We start from the raw sequence: 16,603 nt of genomic DNA, 5'->3' as shown, positions 1-16,603 counted from the left end.
AGAGGGAGGAGCCCTGCGCTGAAGCCCACCTGCTGCCCCCAGCTGCGCAGCCCCGGAGGGCGCTGCAACCCGTTGAAACCCAAGCTCGCCAAAGCTGCCTGTCTCCCGAGCTTCCGGGGGGCCCACCTGCACCCGTGAGAACGGACTCGGGGCCCCTTGCAATTAAAGCTTAACGAGAGCGCCACGTGCACTGCGCACGGGCTCCCAAGCCAGCCGGCTCCGGGCTCGCGTGTCGGGCCGGCAGCGCACGCCGAGCTCCGCGGGCCCGCCCCCCCGCCCCAGAGTCCACGCCCGCAAGAATCACGCCGCAGTCACACCTGGTGTCCACTCTCTTTATTTCCACACAGCACGGAGACGCGAGGGAGCGGCGGGCCGGGGAGGGTCCGCACAGCGCAGGGCCGCCCCGTGAGTGTCCTCCGAAGTGATCTGTCTCTGACACGCCGCCCACGTGGGCAGCGGGACGGCCAGACACCCGCGGTCCCCACGGCTCCCAGCGACCTGAGCGCTACACATGGTACACACAGGAACCCCTTTGTCCTAGTACAAAAATAGTGCCGTAAACTCTATGTTTGTTCAAATGTATTGAAAAGGCATCGGAATACAAATAGGTATCAACAGTGGCTAGTGACGGCTCAGGAGGTTCTCTCTCCCGAACCTGTGATAGAAACCTGTATTTTCAACTATTTACATGGGTTTCGACAGCGTTGTTCAGACACGCTTACACAGGCTTTTTTTTTTTTTGAGGAGGACATGGGTGGGCGGAGTGAGATTCAACCCCCCCGTCCTCGGGCCCCGAGACCGTGCCACAGGTGACTCCCCACCGCGGGTGTCCGCAGGCTCTGCGCGCTCCACTGGCGAGGGGACAGGGTGGTCACTACCGGAGTCTCACTGAGTTCCAGGGACAGGGGTCCCTGGGAAACCGCCACCGACGAAAGCAGAGTGACGTATCGTTCCCTCGGCTTCCACGGCAAGGCGGCCGGCCCGGTGCGGGGCCGCGGGCAGAGACTGTGCGCCCAGGGCGGCGCCCATCTCTGCAGCTGAGCCGGCCGCCCCGCACCAGGGGGCACCCCTGGAAGTGGACCGGCGGGCGTCCAGAGAGCACTGAGTCCAGCGCCCTGCTGGCCTGCAGCCGTCACAGGACAGCGTGGCGAGCACAGTCCTCCCCCCCCCCATGGGAAACTGATTCTGTGAAAGCAAAGCAGCGCTGCTCATGACGGCCGTACCGGGCCAGGGGACGACAGTCGGGGAGAGACACGGGGAAACCCTCGGTCAGCCTGGGGTGGCCTGCAGTCCACGCTCTGTGCTGGACCCAGAGGTGCCCGCTGTGAGGCAGGGGTCTGCCCGCGCCAGCTTCCCCCGGAGCCCCGCGTTCCGGTCCCCTTTCCTGCCCCTCCTGCGGCCGTCACGGCGAAGGAAGGGCCGTCTTCAGAGCGGGGGGCTCGCCGCAGGGAGCTTGTGGTCTGCAGGGCTTTTCTCCGGGGCCATGGCCCACGGGCCTCTGCCTCCCGCACTCACGGCGGCGTGGGTGCGGGAGAGGCCGCGCGAAGGTGCTGGCTCTGCTTTCTCAGCCCCGGACACTCCGTGTGAGAGGTGACACGTGGGCTGAGGTCCCGTCCTGACGGCGGGGTCCAGGGCCCGCCAGGGCTGACGGAGGGGCGGCCTTCTGGGACGCCCTCCGTGAACACAGCAACTTCACCCACACCTGACTCCTCGGGCTGGTCCCGACGCCCAGAGCCTGTGACCCGCGCCCGCCCACACAGGACCCGGGGGGCCGCGGCGGCGCTCGGAAGAGCAGAGGGCCGGGTGGCTCCACGGGGAGCTCAGTGAGGAGTGGGGGCCATGGGGGCTCCAACTCGAAGGGACACGGCATCGCATTTCTCAGTTAAAACGAGAACGGACTACTGGGACAACAGAGGCACAGGCCTAGGCAGAGAGGGGCATTCAGAGGGGGAGGCCCGGGCAGCCCCGCGGGGCCGAGTGCCTGGGGCGGAGCTCAGTCTTACGCTGTCACTTGTCACCCTTGTTTTCTGTGCAGATGGCTGCAGCCTACTGTGGCCTGCCGTGTGTGTGTGTGTGTGTGTGTTTCCAACTCACAAAGACACTGGACAGAAAATATCCATGTGAGAGCAGAAACTCCGATGTGTGCCCACACACCAGACATTAATAATCCGTGTACTGGAACGATTTTCCTAAAAGTCAGCATCATGGGAACCAGCTGACCCGCCCTAAAGGACTCCTCTCCTTCTGCACGAGCTAAAACGCCCAGGCGTGGCCTCGCCTGGCTTCTCATCTCTAAACTAGTGAAGAAAAGTCAACCGCAACCTAAGGGCAAGCCACACGATGTCCCTCTCATCTGAGTGTTTCTTTGTGCTTGTGAACAAGACACACGCAGGAATTCCCAGGGCAGAGTCCACTCTGTGGTGTGGAGCCGCAGTGACGTGTGCTGGGGAGGTCGGAACAGCCGCGGAAGCGGATGCCCACAGCCTCGGCGCGAGTCTCCGTGCAGGGCGCGTGGGCAGTGCTTAGCGGCTGCCGCTCCTCCCGCGCAGTGTTCTGTTCCCAGGGGGCCCAGGAGCGCGGCAGGTGCGCACACCTGGCAATCCCAGTGACAGCCGGCAGCTGGCACTCGGTGCCACCGGGAGGCGCCCTGACAGATCGCATCTGTGTGACAGGCAGCAGAAACAAGGACGTCCCCGGAAACCGGAGCCTGTGACAATCCCACGCAGCCTTCGCGGGCGGTGACTTCCGGGGCTGGCCGCGCTCACCGCACAGTGAGGGCCACACACGTGGTTCTGCCTTTTTTTTTTTTTTTTACCTGAATGGCAAGAACAAAGACACAGTATCTCAAGATACACATACACACCCAGAATCTCAAACACTTAAGAAGCACGTTGGATTTCAGGAAGTTTAGGGAAAAAAAAAAGATACAAATGGAAACGTGTTTTAGTGGAAGGCCTTTTCTGACACTGCATCTCCACACCCCCCCGAGTTGCTCTGTCCGGCCCGTGACAGAAGCTCAGAAACTTTTTTTGGCGGGGGGGGGGGTTGGTTAACAAATTGAGCAAACGCCCGTGTCCCTGCTCCAGCCCCACATGTCCATGCATCTGGGGCGGGTTTCCCTGTCCAGAAGCAGCCGCCTGCTGCCTCCTCTGCTTCCCCGCCCCGGGCGGCCTGGGTGCAGGGGCGCACGCACGCCCACTCCTGCACTGGAGGGAACTGGGTGAAGGGGGGCAGAGCCACTGACCACTGCCTGCATCTCAGGGTCACCCCTGCCCCTTGACGAGTCAGCGGCGACCGATGAAACAGCTTTGCTTTAGAGTACCGCCTCGTAGTGCTTCCCGTTTGCTTCGAGTTTTAGCTGCTTTGTCAACACAATACGTTGTGGACAAAGATCCTTCTTCCCCTTAAATCCCCTCCGCCTTCAATTTCCCCTGTCCTACGAAGGTTTCAAACGTCCCAGAATACATTCAGTGTTCTCCTAACCTATTTTAAAGAAGAGATTCTAGACATTCATGAAAGACGGGCAGTTCCAAACCCACAAAACTCATTTCTGAAAATTCCCGAGGGCAAGAACGCAGCCCGCACTGCCAGCGCGCAGACCCCTGCGGACTGCGGGCCACCTGCGCCCTCCGCTCGGTGGCGCCAAACCCAGACAGCGGAGAGGAGGAACCGCCCGGAGAACAGCAGTTGCCGCTGTGCGCTCAAAAGCTGTGCAAAAAACACCCGTACCGCGCCGGAGGGGACCCACCCAGCCGTGCAGCGTCCGGCGGGGCAGGGCGCGCGGCCCGCGGGCGTCAACTCTGCGGGGCCCGGCCGCCGGCCCCGTTCCCCCGGTTCTTCTCCTGCTGCTCGGCCAGGGCCTGCCACTTCTGCCGGTTCTTCCTGCAGCCGTCCAGCAGCGGGAAGCAGTCCTGGGACACGTGGGTCAGGGCCTGCGGGGAGGGCGCGAGACAGAGGGAGCTGCTGGGAGGCTGGGGCCGCCCCCGCCGCCCAGGCCACGCAGCCGCCCCGCAGAAAGGGGGCGCCAGGCCTGCGAGAGCCGCTCGGCGGGGGGACCGCACGTTCCGCCTTCTACCGGCGCAGACGTGTCTCCCTCCGCGCCACTGGACCCGCCGCCGTGGCTTTCGCGCTTTTCCGTAAAAGGGGTTCGTGCCATGCGCTGGAATCGATTTTTTTAATCCAAGATCCCAGTACAGATCAATTCATAACGCTTCGTGGCGTTACTATTTAGCAACTGTAGTGCTGTACATACTGAGATGAAGGAAGTTCACTGCGGCTTCCTTTGTAACAGAGAAACACTGAGTTACAGGCCCCACACCGGGGTGGGGGGGGACTGGGGGGGTGGTGGTCTGCGGAGCTGGTCTGCAGTCTTTGCTGCGGGCACGGTTTGCACAGAAAGGTGTGCGCTGCGAGGCCTTCTGGGCTGCAGCAAGCAATGCCCATAAAATGAAAAATATGAAAATGTCAGAGTGTGTGCTGGGGGGCCTCCCAAACTGGAACTATGAAAAATTGTGTATCTATTCTTACGTGTTTACACTTCAGTCACCTTAAAAGTACTCTCCATCCGATGCAATACACCTGCCCAGGTGTTTTTTCCACTGCTCAAAACAGTTTCTGAGCTCATTAATTTTGATGCCTTTTAGTGCTTCTGCCATTTTTGTTTCACTTCTTACACATGGGCAAAATGTTTCCCTCTGAGGACTTTTTCATCCGGGGAAACAAACAAAAAGTCACTTGGGGCGAGTCGGGTGAACAGGAGGGTGGGGCATGGGCTCACGCTGTTTTGGTCAAAAGCTGCTGAACGCTCACTCAGTGTGGGCGGGGGCGCCCATAAATCACTCATCGTGAAGCATCAAGAGTCTTCAAAAACAGTTCACCACCATCCCAGAGACCCACGCAGCGTCTCACAGCAACGCCTGCTGACGCTCTGACACAGATGGCTTCCTAGAACATTCCCCCGGGTGCGGGGGGGGGGCTGTCCTACAAGGGGCCCCCTCCAGAAGTTCACTCTGGTCTTTTAGGTTAACAGCAGTGGAATCATAGGTCGTTCTATCTGCCTTTCGCTTCTCCTCATTCTCACTCGGTGAGAATATTATTCTGTAACGGATAACAGTAAGCGTATGCACCTGGACGCATAGCATTTAGGAGCGGGGCCGAGGAGTGGAGCCCTGCGCACAGGTGCACCTGGAGGAGGAGAGGGGCCCCGGCACGGGGGTCTGCGCACAGGTGCACGTGGGGGGGAGGAGAGGGGCCCCGGCACGGGGGTCTGCGCACAGGTGCACGTGGGGGGGGGGAGAGGGGGCCCCGGCACGGGGGTCTGCGCACAGGTGCACCTGGGGGAGGAGAGGGGCCCCGGCACGGGGGTCTGCGCACAGGTGCACGTGGGGGGAGGAGAGGGGCCCCGGCACGGGGGTCTGCGCACAGGTGCACCTGGGGGAGGAGAGGGGCCCCGGCACGGGGGTCTGCGCACAGGTGCACCTGGGGGAGGAGAGGGTTCCCGGCACGGGGGTCTGCACACAGGTGCACCTGGGGGAGGAGAGGGGCCCCGGCACGGGGGTCTGCGCACAGGTGCACGTGGGGGGAGGAGAGGGGCCCCCGCACGGGGGTCTGCGCAGAGGTGCACCTGGGGGAGGAGAGGGGCCCCGGCACGGGGGTCTGCGCACAGGTGCACCTGGGGGGAGGAGAGGGGCCCCGGCACGGGGGTCTGCGCACAGGTGCACGTGGGGGAGGAGAGGGGCCCCGGCACGGGGGTCTGCGCACAGGTGCACGTGGGGGAGGGGCCCCGGCACGGGGGTCTGCGCACAGGTGCACGTGGGGGAGGGGCCCCGGCACGGGGTCTGCGGTTTTGACTGCGCTCTCCTGGCTCGGGGGGAAATCAGGGGACTCGCCAGCACCTGGAACCGAGGAGTTCTTAGCCTGGAGAGCGAGCCTGCGTGGACGAGCAGAAACTTGGGGGTGCGGGAGGCAGCGCTCTGGGCCCTGCTGTGCGAGGGGGGGGACAATGGACCTGACACAGCGGGACTCTCGCTGTCCCTGCGGCACACCCGTGCTCCTCCCTCCTCCCCTTCCTGCCCTCCCCTCCCCTCCCGCTCAGTGGCCCCAGCTTTGTTGAGAAATTCCTGGGGTGAGAAGGGCGGTCCATGCGCCTGCCCGACTGGGGCAGAGCCCCACGTCCCGGGAGGTGAGCCTCACAGACCCAGGTCCGAGGCTGGGGGCTGCTTTTGGCCTTGACCTTCTGTGATGGCACCAGGAGAAATGCCCTTTTCCAAACGAAACCTAGACAGTTTCCCGTCTGACCTTCTAAAGACAAGGACAGCACCTCTCCCCCGTGCTCAGAGCACCAACATCTGAACGAGCGGACTGGGTGTCTCTGGGACAGAGCTGCAACTCGGGGACACAAACCCCGGGCCAGCAGGTGTGTGGAGACCGGACGTGCAGGACGCTCCTGGCCGCTCCCTTTCATCCCCGTGGGAAGCTTTGTTAGCAACATCAAAGCTGCGGTCCTCAGTGGGAGGGGGCTGGACAGTTTCCTTTCTTTGGTCCAAAGCTTCCACTTGAAAAGCGGGTGCTGACTCGCCTGTGCCCAGCGCCCCCCCACCCGCCAGGGACGGTCCCCGCGCCCGTGCAGGCCCAGCGCGCACAGCAGGCGGCTACGCTTTGAGGCGTGACCGTGTGTGAGTAAACACAGAACAAGTCCCCTGTTCCCTGCACACAGCCTGTGCACCGGCAGAAGAAACGATAAACACCAGCGCCTAACGCCAGTCACTTCGCTTCACTCGCGGTTTCGCTCCGTAACTGCCCGCCCGAGCGCGGCACACCCGCGGCTGCCGTGGAGATACCTCGTACAGCTGCAGGCAGATGGCGTCGATGAAGCCCACTTGCATGCTCGGGATCTTGTTCTTCTTCTCCCTGTTCATGAGGTCCTGGAACACAAGCGCGGGAGCCCACGCTCACACACCGGCGGTCAGGGACAGAGCGCGGGGCTCGCCGGCCCCAGGAAGGCCGGTCGCCGGGCCGGCCGGGGGAGCCTGCAACCCGCTCACCTGCCCCGGCCTCCCGCACTGCCGCCGGCACTGCGAGCCCCTGTTGTCTCGGCTGTCCTGGCTGGGGCGCCCCCCACATCGCCGGGAGCTGACCACCGGCCAGAGCTGACCACTGACCGAGAGTCCATCGGCGACCTTGCCTAAACTCCACCCCTCACCCGCAGTCAACCTCTGACCTCAAGTCCACGGCCGACGCAGAGCCAGCCACTGACCTGTCCCTGGACGCCACACAGGCTCCAACCCGTCCGCCCTCGCGGAACCGAACACCCTCAGAAGAGGGCGCCGAGGCCACAGGCCACCGCGGCTCGGTCCCCACACAGAGGGCATACAGGGGGCAGGTCGCGTGAGGGAGCCCCTCAGCACCCGCGTGCCCGTCCCCGGCAGTCCTGGGCGTTCACCCCGAGGAGGTGACGGACACGTCAGCAACGCGCGGTTTATCGCAGTGCCGCTGCGAAGAGCGAGCAGGGCCAGTGCTACAGGAAAGGCAGCGGGGTGGGGGGGTTACAGGGACACGTTTGCGTGAGTGTGCGGAATCACGGACACGCAGCGGGACATCTGTCGGCACGAGAAGCAGCATGTGATACTTAAATGGAAGGAGCAGTCACAGGAGAGTAGGCACAATGTGATGAGAAGCACAGTGAGAAGAAGCTGTGTTTCTGAGGAGTGTCCTCGGTGACACCCGTGAAGCAGTGCACCCCCCGACGCGTTTGCGCGATCGCCTGAGTGAGCCCCGCCCACTGGCTCACACTCACGTCAGGCTCGATGTGGAGCTCCCTCCTCTCCTTGTCCCCTTGGTCGAAGAACTCGGCCGCCACCAGCTCGGCTATCTGCAACACAACAGGTGGCGGGCTGGTGCCGGGAAGCGCATCGCCCTGCGAGGGGGCTGTGACCGGAGACGGTGAAACCCATCGCATCTGTAGCTTCCCTGCACCTCCGGCAAACCGGAGCAGAACGGGGACCGGGGCGTGGGCCTAACTCCCTACGAAGGCCAGAGTCTGTGGTCTGTGTGCACGGCAGAAGGCGGCAGAGCGTTCCCCCTCCGGCGCCCCCCGCACGCATCCATCATCCAGGGAGACAGCACCTGAGCCCCGGTCACACCTGGAGCCCTGAGAAAGCTCAACTCGGCGCCTGCGCTGCAAGGGACTCGCAGGCCTTGTGCCTCTCCATCTCCGGGGCCCTCTCTCCTCTCTCCGAACACCTTCCTTTACGCTCTGCCCCGATCCGGCTGCATAAGCTGGGTCGCCCGCCCTGTGGTCCCCACCCCCATCTCCCCGTCTGGGTTGGCCCCTTCTCTCTCTCTGCCCTCAGGGAGAGTCTCTGGGCGGTTCTCCACGCGGCACCGGCACTGGGGTGGGGAGCTGGGCTGGGTGGAGACTGGGCTTGTTTTCGTTTGTGTTTGCGCCACGACTACCGACTACCGCACGGGCAGTGCCGCTGCCGCCGGTGGGGGCTCCGCAAGGCCTGGCTGACGCTGTTTGGGGCCTTAGCCACCGTGAATGATCTCTGTCTAGACCCGGTGACTCGGGGGCTGCAGACGCGGAGATTCGGGACAAACCAGTCATTCCTTTTCCCGTTGTTAGTTGAAATGCAATAAATCGAAAGTTACGTATTTAGTGCCCTACAGTACAACTGGTTAAAAAAAAAGCAAGAGAAACTCGTGATCTTCTCCACATTAACTAACATTTAAAAGACATGACGTGGGTCTCCGCCAGAGCGCCCTCCCAAGACGACCAGGGAAGGCTTTGTTTGGTTGTCTTCAGTGTTACCTCGAACTCGCACACTAGAACGTGTGCAGTGCGTTGCGACCCCCGCGGGTGCTCACGCTGTTCCGTCCCAGCCCGTGGGGGTGGGGGGGGGGCGCACCTCCGCACCTGCTGCGGCACCAGCTGCTCTGGGCCCACCTGCGTGCTACTCGCCTGGGACCGGCACCAGCGTCTCCTGCCGGCGCCTGCCCGCCCCTCCGCGCGGCCGGGCACCAGGTGCGTTCGCGCACCACGCCGGTGGTTCCGGGGGGCCTCCCCAGGGCTGGGGCCGGGACACGGCACACACTTGTGCGGTGTTTCCATTCCCACCAGGACACCCTGGGGTCCCACCTGACGCTGACCCCCCGGGCCTGGTCTGCGCTCGCGTGCAGAGTCCCAGCCCCCACCGGCCCCAGCGGCACCTCTCGGGTGCTCTCACCCCACGTCACACGCGACAGGGGCCCGATGCCCAGGCCGCATCACCGCGGACGGTGCGATCCCTGGAAACAGCACTGAGGGCTTTTCTTGACGGTTCTTTCTGTTTTTAAGGCGCGTCCCCCTGCAGATACGTGGTCTCGTCGTCGTGCTGATGTCCCCTGGGGTGCACCCGCCCTTCTCGGGGTGGTCTCTCAGCCACGGCCGGGTCTGCTTCCCCTGCTTCCCCTGCTCCCCGGGCTCAGCGCTGTTGGGAACACCCAGCGTTCTTCCGGGATCGTGAGCGCCGCTTCCACGCCCCGAAGCCGCATCTGCAGAGCAAGGCCCTCCAGGCAGCTCCCGCCCCCGCCTCTGCGCCTCGGCCCCGCCCCTCCCTCCCCAGGAGGGAGGTGCCCAGTTTCTGACTGTCGGGAGCAAAGCTGTCACAGGATTTGGTACAAGCTTTGTGTGTGTGTGGGTGTCATTTTAACTTGTATTTTTTCTGGGGATTGAGGTTCTGAGAGCTCTTCAAATGAGCAGCAGTCGTTCGTATTTTTCTGTGAATTTTTGTTGGAGCCTTTGGCCCACTTTTCTGTAGAGTTATTGGCCTTTTTCTTCTCCAGTTTTTGGTTCTGTGACATTAGGGGGATTAACTATCAGACAGAAGTTGCGATTCCTTTCACCAGTTCACCGTGGCCTTGTACTTTTTGCTTCTCATGTCTTTGTCATGCAACAGTTTTCCTGATTTTTTCCTTGTTATGGAATCGAACGTATTGGGCTTTTCCTCTTCCGTGTTTGCGTGCTGAGCCATAGTCAGGAGGTTCTCTCAGTCCTGGGTCGCAGAGGAACGCACACACCTGTGTCCGCTTGGTGCTCGGACGGTTTGACTCTTTGCACGGCGCCCTCGGCCCCGCTTGGGATTCCGGCTCGCAGGGCAGGCCCGGCTCCGCCTTCCGCTGTCTGTCCGCAGGGAGGGAGATCGTCCTAACGTGGCCTAGTGAGACGCCTGCCTTCGCCCGCTTGTTTTGAACGCCACTCAGTGTTCTACGGCGCGTCCAGCGTCCTGTTACCCTCCGCTGGCCCGTCCCCCACACCAGCTCTGCTGACCGCTGCTGCCCCGCGGTGCTGACCTCAGTGCGGGTGTTCACGGCGGGGCCCGGACGGGGAGACGGGAAGGAAAGGTGGAAACCCAGGCTCTCCCCCGTCCCATTATTAAAGGGGGTGCTGAAAACACCCCTGAGGGGGCCAGAAGCCAGACTTCCCCGCGCAGAACTCACCCGCCGCTAGGGGTTTGCTGCGTTAACAGGGGTGTTCTCTTTCTCAGTGCACGTCACAAATACTACAGGGTGCTAGCGGGTCTCCAGGAGGAAATTTGTGTGTCCCCTTATCTGCTTTTGGTACTACTGGAAAATCAGACAGCGAGTTCCACCAGCACTTCCGGGGCTGCCCCCCAGAGCACAGACCTCTCCCGTGGTAACTGCGCAGTGAGCGTGTTCGCCGAGAGAGCCACCTACCCGCTGCTGGATGGGCCAGGGCTTCGTGATGGCGGAGAGGTCGCAGGCGGTCATCAGCATCGCCCTGTCGGGGAGAGAGCGGCCCCACGGCCCCGTTACTCTGGTGGGAGCACCGCCCCCAGGAAACCGTTGCGAGGGGAGAAGCCGAATTCCAGCCCTCGACCCCCGGGGATGGACGTCTGTGAAGACAACAGACACAGGGACAGGACAGGCGCAGACACGCGGCTGACCCGTGAGAGCCAGGGGCCGAGGCCAGGTTAAGCAGGGAGCCGCTGCCCGCACGCCGCCTCCTGCAGCCGGATGGTGAAGGAGAGATGAGAACACACATCGCTAGTGACTGACCATGAAATGGCAACGTGTCCCATTGCCCGAGGTCCTGGCCCAGCGGGCAGGAGGGGGCCGTGCGACTCCCTCCCACACTCGGGGACCCGAAATCATGGGCCGGTGTCTGCAAGAGCAGCCGGGAGGACCGCGCTCTCCGGGACGCAGCACCGAGACCACGGCGTGCACACGGTGCCCTCCTGAGTGTGGAGTTTTCCATGTCCGACACAAGCACCTGCCACCTTGTCCTCTCAGTTCATTGGGAGGAGCGGCAGGAAGGCCCTTGTGGTGCTACGGGGACACTCGGGGGGAGGGCTGCGCCCCCGGTCCCCGCAGGGAGGCCCAGCCGGGAGCCCTGGTTCCCCAAGGACGGACGGCCACAGAGACGACGGCCGCCTGCCGCTCTGCGCCTCTGGCACCCTCTGCCCCACCTCTGGCGAGCACCCTGGGCCCCAGGCAGCGCCGTCACGGTGTGGACCCACCGTCACCAGGGGTCTCGGGAGTTCTCCCCGCACCGGCCGCCCCCACGCAGGGCACACTGCACTCTGTGCGCCGGACCCCCGCCGCCCGCAAAGTGAGGCACTCGGGAGGTGACGGCAAGTGACCCCGAGACTGCGCGGCCACAGGGGGAGAGCCCGAGGGCCACGCCCGGCCTTGGTGCTGGGTCCGGTTTCCCTTGGGTTGGTGAGCAGGGCCGGCTGGAGCCCACCCGGCACAGCGCGTGCCCACACTTCTCCGGGGCCCGCTCTGGGGACCGCGCGGAGGCTGTGGTCTGCGGCGCGGCCTTGGAGCCGACCGCGGGGGCCTGGGCATCGCTGCCTCGCTGCCGAGTGCAGCTGCACGCCAAGCAGGGACAGTGCGTCAGGGAGCGCACGGTCCCAGCATCGCCACGTCCTGCCTCGGCCTCTTTGCTCTTTCCTAGGGATGCAGGTCTGGCCCCGCGAAGGTAGCCATGGTAACAGCGCAGGGCAGGATGATGCTCACAGTGGGCGGGACAGCAGGGGTGGGCGGAGCAGGAGCCCGCCTGGGAGGGCCCTGCCCTGACCATCCGACTCAGCCATCCCAGCTCCAGGGCAGGAAGCCCTCGCCACCAGCCCCCCACACCCAGGCCCTCGGGATGCCCCCGCTGCTCTTTGGCTCCAAAGATTTGGGGACCCAAACACGGGAACCCTAGAGCTGGTTACCGATGCTCTACCACATTGGAACGTTGCTTCTAGCACAAAGGAGTGGCTTATGCACTTGAACTTGCAACGGCATGTCTATTGCCCGTTCGTGGCCGGCCCTTGGTGCGACCCTGGAACATCCTGGCGGCCTCTAGGGTCACTGCGCTGGGGCCAGTGGCCGCGGTGAAACCCGCAGGGACACGGCCCATCAGGGAGCAGAGCGGCAGCCGCCCACAGGGCCACGCTACTCACAAAAACAGCTCCTTTTGGTGAGGGTCTTCGAAACTGAACTGGTTTTTTCTTATAAGTTCAAAAAACTCTCCTCGCCGCCTTGAAAACAAAGAGAAGTAGCTGGTGGTTAGGAGGCAGGCGTCCCTAGGTACTTACCTTACCCCTTGTCCTACAAAGAATCATGGACTCACTTTGGGGGGGGGGAATCTCTAACGGTTTTTACTCGCCTTAGAGGCCGACACAGAGGTCGTCCTTCAAAACCGTGAGCAGCTCACGGCTCCTCCTCCCACCCCTTCCTGTGGGTGGCACGTTGGGGGTCACCTAGTACCACGCCCCAACAACGGACATCTCAGCTCTCGCCCGAGATTCCAAGTAAATGAAACAGCGCGAATTAGGAATGTGGTGCTGAGACCGACGCAAGACATTTTAAGTGCACGGCCTAAGAAACTCTGTGTGGTTACAGCCGGATTTCAGATAACTCCGGTGGGTTATGACACGGGTAGAGAGAGAGGTCGTGACACTTGCGCCGTGTCTGTCCAGCGCTGCGCCCTGCTGCGGAAGCACAGACAGACTCAGAGCACCGGGGACAGCGCTCCTCGGGCGCCCCCTGCCGACCGCCCGCGGGCCCAGCACTGTCCGCAGGCGGCGCCGGGGGTCAGAGGCGCTGGACCCACCGGAGACATGGGGAAACGGAATGGAACGGGCCGCAGGTGACGGAGCCCCCAGACGGAAACGCGGGCCTGCGGGGGGGGGGGTTCGGAGGAGAGGCCCCACCCCGCCCGGGAAAGGTTGGGAAGGCTTTGGGGTTCCGGGTGCTTGTCAAGGGCTCGCTGATTTGATCATCTGTATTCGGCGATCGTTTTGAATCAGCCGAAGTTTACTGACTTTTCTGCGATCCTCCCCGACTTTAAAGTACCCCCCCGCCCGTGTTCAGAGAAGCGGGGGCTTTGAAGGCCCGTACCTTCCGATGAGTGACCCTGGGGACTGGGGGGTGTGGGGCCACGGGTTCCGGGGAACCCCCCCCAGCCGTCAGTGTTCCGCCCCGCGCCCCACCCGCCGCAGGGACCCCAGGCCCACGTGCACCCCGGACGGGCACACGCGTCACACGCGGACGCACATGCCGAGTCCCGGGCCAGCCACCCCGAAGGCCCACGTTTCCCCTCCGCGGAGCTGTCCGCCGTCCGCCGTCCGCCGTCCGCCGTCCGCGGGCAGCTTTGCCCGGACGCGTGCCCTGCGGTCTCGGCGCGGACACTCGCGCAGCCTGAGACGCGGCGGCTCCGACACCCACTCGCCGCCGGCTGTGGCTGTTGCCCGGCACTCACTTGATGTAGAGCGCCAGGTCCGTGGCTAAGATCGCCTGCTTGATTATTCTCAGCGCGGTCTTGTACTCCTCGATGGACAGGCCGCTGAGGATCTGGTTGCCCTTCGGGGGGACAGACAACCGGCGTCGGTGCGCGCCTGCCCCGCGGGGGAGCTGCCGACTCGGACAGACGCAGGCCCCGCGCTCCGGGCTCTGCGGGCGGGGGCACCCGCCGGCCTCCACCGCCGCACACAGCGAGCCGCCCGCCCTGCCCCCACTGCCGTCCCCCGGGAGAGAAGCGGCTTCGCAGGGCGCGGCTGCCGGCTCAGGCCTGCTCGCCAGCCGGCCGCTCCTCCGGCCGCGGTCCGGGCCTGCGCCCTGACCCCGGAGCCTGGGGCGTGGTCATGCCTGCATGCTGACCGAAGGTGGAACTTGGAAAAATCAAGGCCCCATTCATAAAGAACGGAGCTGTGAAACTTTTAAACGATTGAGTGCTAAAAAATCCTTTCTCTGTGGCTTTTGTGACACGTCCAGCAACGTCTGGGCACACCTGTTTGCAGTGCTGACTTCACGTGGCCAGCCGGGTGCGCTCCGCAGGCTCCGGCTGGCACAGGAGGGTGGGGCAGGGCCCGCAGGTAACACCGAAAGGCACCACACCCGCCAGGGGTCGGCGCCACCTTCCTCGCCCACCCCGGGAGTCAAGGGAGTCAAGCTCAGGACGATGACCCTGGGCCCAGACCCAGGACTGAACAGGACAAGGGAACCTCGGGCGCCCCCTGGCGGCCGGCGCTCACCGGGCTGTTGAGGACCATCAGGCACTGGTCGAAGTGGTGGTGCTCCAGGGTCGAGTGGCAGTACAGCTGGGCCAGCGGGTGCTCGCTCCTGGGGGGACCGGGGCCGGGAGACAGGGGCTCAGAGGACAGGACCGCGCCCCTCCACGGGCCAGCCCCCTGACTCCTCCTCCTCGCCGGTCAGCCAAACAAGAGGCTACTTCACAGACGCAGGGAGCCAACCGCTTGCCCTGGCCCCTCTTTTGCTGGGAAGAGAGAGAGGGGTGACCTCCAGGGACTGAGCACGCAGAGCCGAGCTGGCTCCAGACGCCGGCTCCAAGCAGGGACTCTCCCGTGGGCTCTGTCAGCGGGAGTGCGGACAAAGCACGGACTTCTCCAGGCGGGAGAACGCCTCTGAGATAGTTGTGCCAGGGACACTGTTCGACTGCAGACTGTAACTAGTTTAGAATCCGAAACACCCACGCGGGCCCTCCCTGTGGAATAGGGCTGAAGGGCAGGCGGCCCTTGAGCCTGAGGTGGACTCCACCGGGAGGCGGTGGCAGGAGGCAGGGCGGGGGGGCAGGTCCCCACGGGGGACCCAGGCATCTCCGCCCGTGGAGCTCTCCGGCCGGAACCGGGGGGAACGGGAGGGGCGCCCGGCTGGGTGGAGGTGCACGTGAATGTCTGAGCTCAGGACCCGCCGACCTGCAGATGGCATCCAGGCCGGCAGGGAGGGGAGGGGGCCCAGGGGGACGGCCGAGGACAGCAGGACCGGTCATCCGGCCCCCTGACAGCATCTTCGCACCACGCAGACCTCAGGGGCTAATGTGAGCTCCAGCGTGCCCCCTGCCGCCCGGCCCTCCCCTTCCCCGGCACAAGGACACCCTGCCGGAGCCCGTCCCTCTGTGCGCATGAGGGGCTCCCAGACCTGAGGTGTCCGTTTAGTGCCGTCTCATCCCGCCAGGTGCGGCTGTCTCCTAGCCCGTCACCACAGTGGGTGGGCTTGTGAGCCTCCCCACTCGGCTCCGGCTGTGTCCCGATGGCGCCCACCGTCCCCGCCCAGAGGCACACGGCGTCCCTCAGTCCCACCCCTGGCCCCGGGCACTGCCCCGTGGGCCGACCGCCCCACAGGGGCCCTCAGAAGGCACCGGGCACTGCTCTGCCCACAGGGTCTGCCCTCCCAGCTGCTGCTCACGGGGTCCCTGCTCGTGCCCCTGCAGCCTGGAGTGTGGCGGTCACCCGTGGCCACAGGAGTCTGGGGGCTGGTGGACAGCAGCCTCGCTGTCTACTTCATATGGTTTCTCCAGAGCACCGCGGCCTGTGTGGGGTGCAGCGCTTGGCCCCACACTCTGGGGCGAGGTGGGGGCGGTTCCTGCCCCCCACCCCCCGGGATCCCAGGCAGGGGCACGCCCCAGGGCAGGCTGCTGCAGGTGGGAGCGTCGCAGCCTCTGCTGCTGAGACTTCCTCGACACTTAAGCAGGTACTGGCCGCTTCACGGGGCACGGACGGGCACTGGCCCTTGCAGCCCGCATCGGCCCTGCAGGGCAGGCGCACTGCCGCCTCAGTTCCACCGACAGATCGGGGAGACGAGGTGCAGAGAGACTGGCACCCCAGCCGAGGCCGCACCAGAGCCCGGGAGAGGGAGGGTGTGAACCCAGGTCGGACGCAGAGCCCGGAGTCCCCAGCCCTGCGGGACGCACGGCCCCTGCACCACGACCGAACGAAACCCCGCCTCCCGCCGAGTGCTGGCCGGGCTCCAGCGTCCAGCCAAGCCCCGCCTGTCCCGTCAGGAAAAGCACTGCCCCTCCGAGCCGGCCTGCGCTCTTTTCCGGGAAGCCGTGAAGTTCGGCCTCATGTGAAACTCCTGGCAATTGCCCCATGAAATCAGATTCTCAATGTACATGTGTTTAACTTCAGGCCAGAAGTGTTACCGACCCCGTGCTGGACCCACACGATTTTTTCTCTTTGCCTTAAACACAGCCAGAGCGTGTGGCGGGGCCTGGCCCGCTGAGAGCTGGCACCGGGCGTCACAGGTGTGGCCTCTGCTCTGAAGAGCCCCCCCCCGCCCCCCCCGCAGGGCAGCAGCCCAGCCTGTGCCGGCCCGG

The 16,603-nt window shown here is 64.4% G+C and overlaps 1 protein-coding gene across 3 annotated transcripts in view; it reads right to left on the bottom strand.

The window, feature by feature from the left end:
- Positions 1 to 748: 748 nt before the first annotated feature.
- Positions 749 to 16,603, bottom strand: part of PDE5A (phosphodiesterase 5A) — a 72,679-nt gene continuing 56,824 nt past the window's right edge. For all 3 annotated transcript variants that reach the window (XM_045831289.1, XM_045831292.1, XM_045831291.1), the window contains exons 15-22: positions 14,523 to 14,610; positions 13,751 to 13,851; positions 12,450 to 12,527; positions 10,714 to 10,777; positions 7,796 to 7,870; positions 6,840 to 6,923; positions 3,749 to 3,932; positions 749 to 2,815 (exon numbers count right to left, since the gene is read on the bottom strand). In XM_045831289.1, coding sequence (XP_045687245.1) covers positions 3,795 to 3,932; positions 6,840 to 6,923; positions 7,796 to 7,870; positions 10,714 to 10,777; positions 12,450 to 12,527; positions 13,751 to 13,851; positions 14,523 to 14,610 — 628 coding nt within the window. In that variant the 3' untranslated portion in view covers positions 749 to 2,815; positions 3,749 to 3,794. The remainder of the gene's footprint in view (positions 2,816 to 3,748; positions 3,933 to 6,839; positions 6,924 to 7,795; positions 7,871 to 10,713; positions 10,778 to 12,449; positions 12,528 to 13,750; positions 13,852 to 14,522; positions 14,611 to 16,603) is intronic.

The sequence above is a fragment of the Phyllostomus hastatus genome, unplaced genomic scaffold (genome assembly GCF_019186645.2).
Source record: "Phyllostomus hastatus isolate PE091 unplaced genomic scaffold, TTU_PhHast_1.1 phas_contig_159, whole genome shotgun sequence".
Classification (NCBI taxonomy): Eukaryota; Metazoa; Chordata; class Mammalia; order Chiroptera; family Phyllostomidae; genus Phyllostomus; species Phyllostomus hastatus.
The sequence above is the reverse complement of the archived record's forward strand: the minus strand, read 5'-3'. Positions and strand labels throughout refer to the sequence as shown.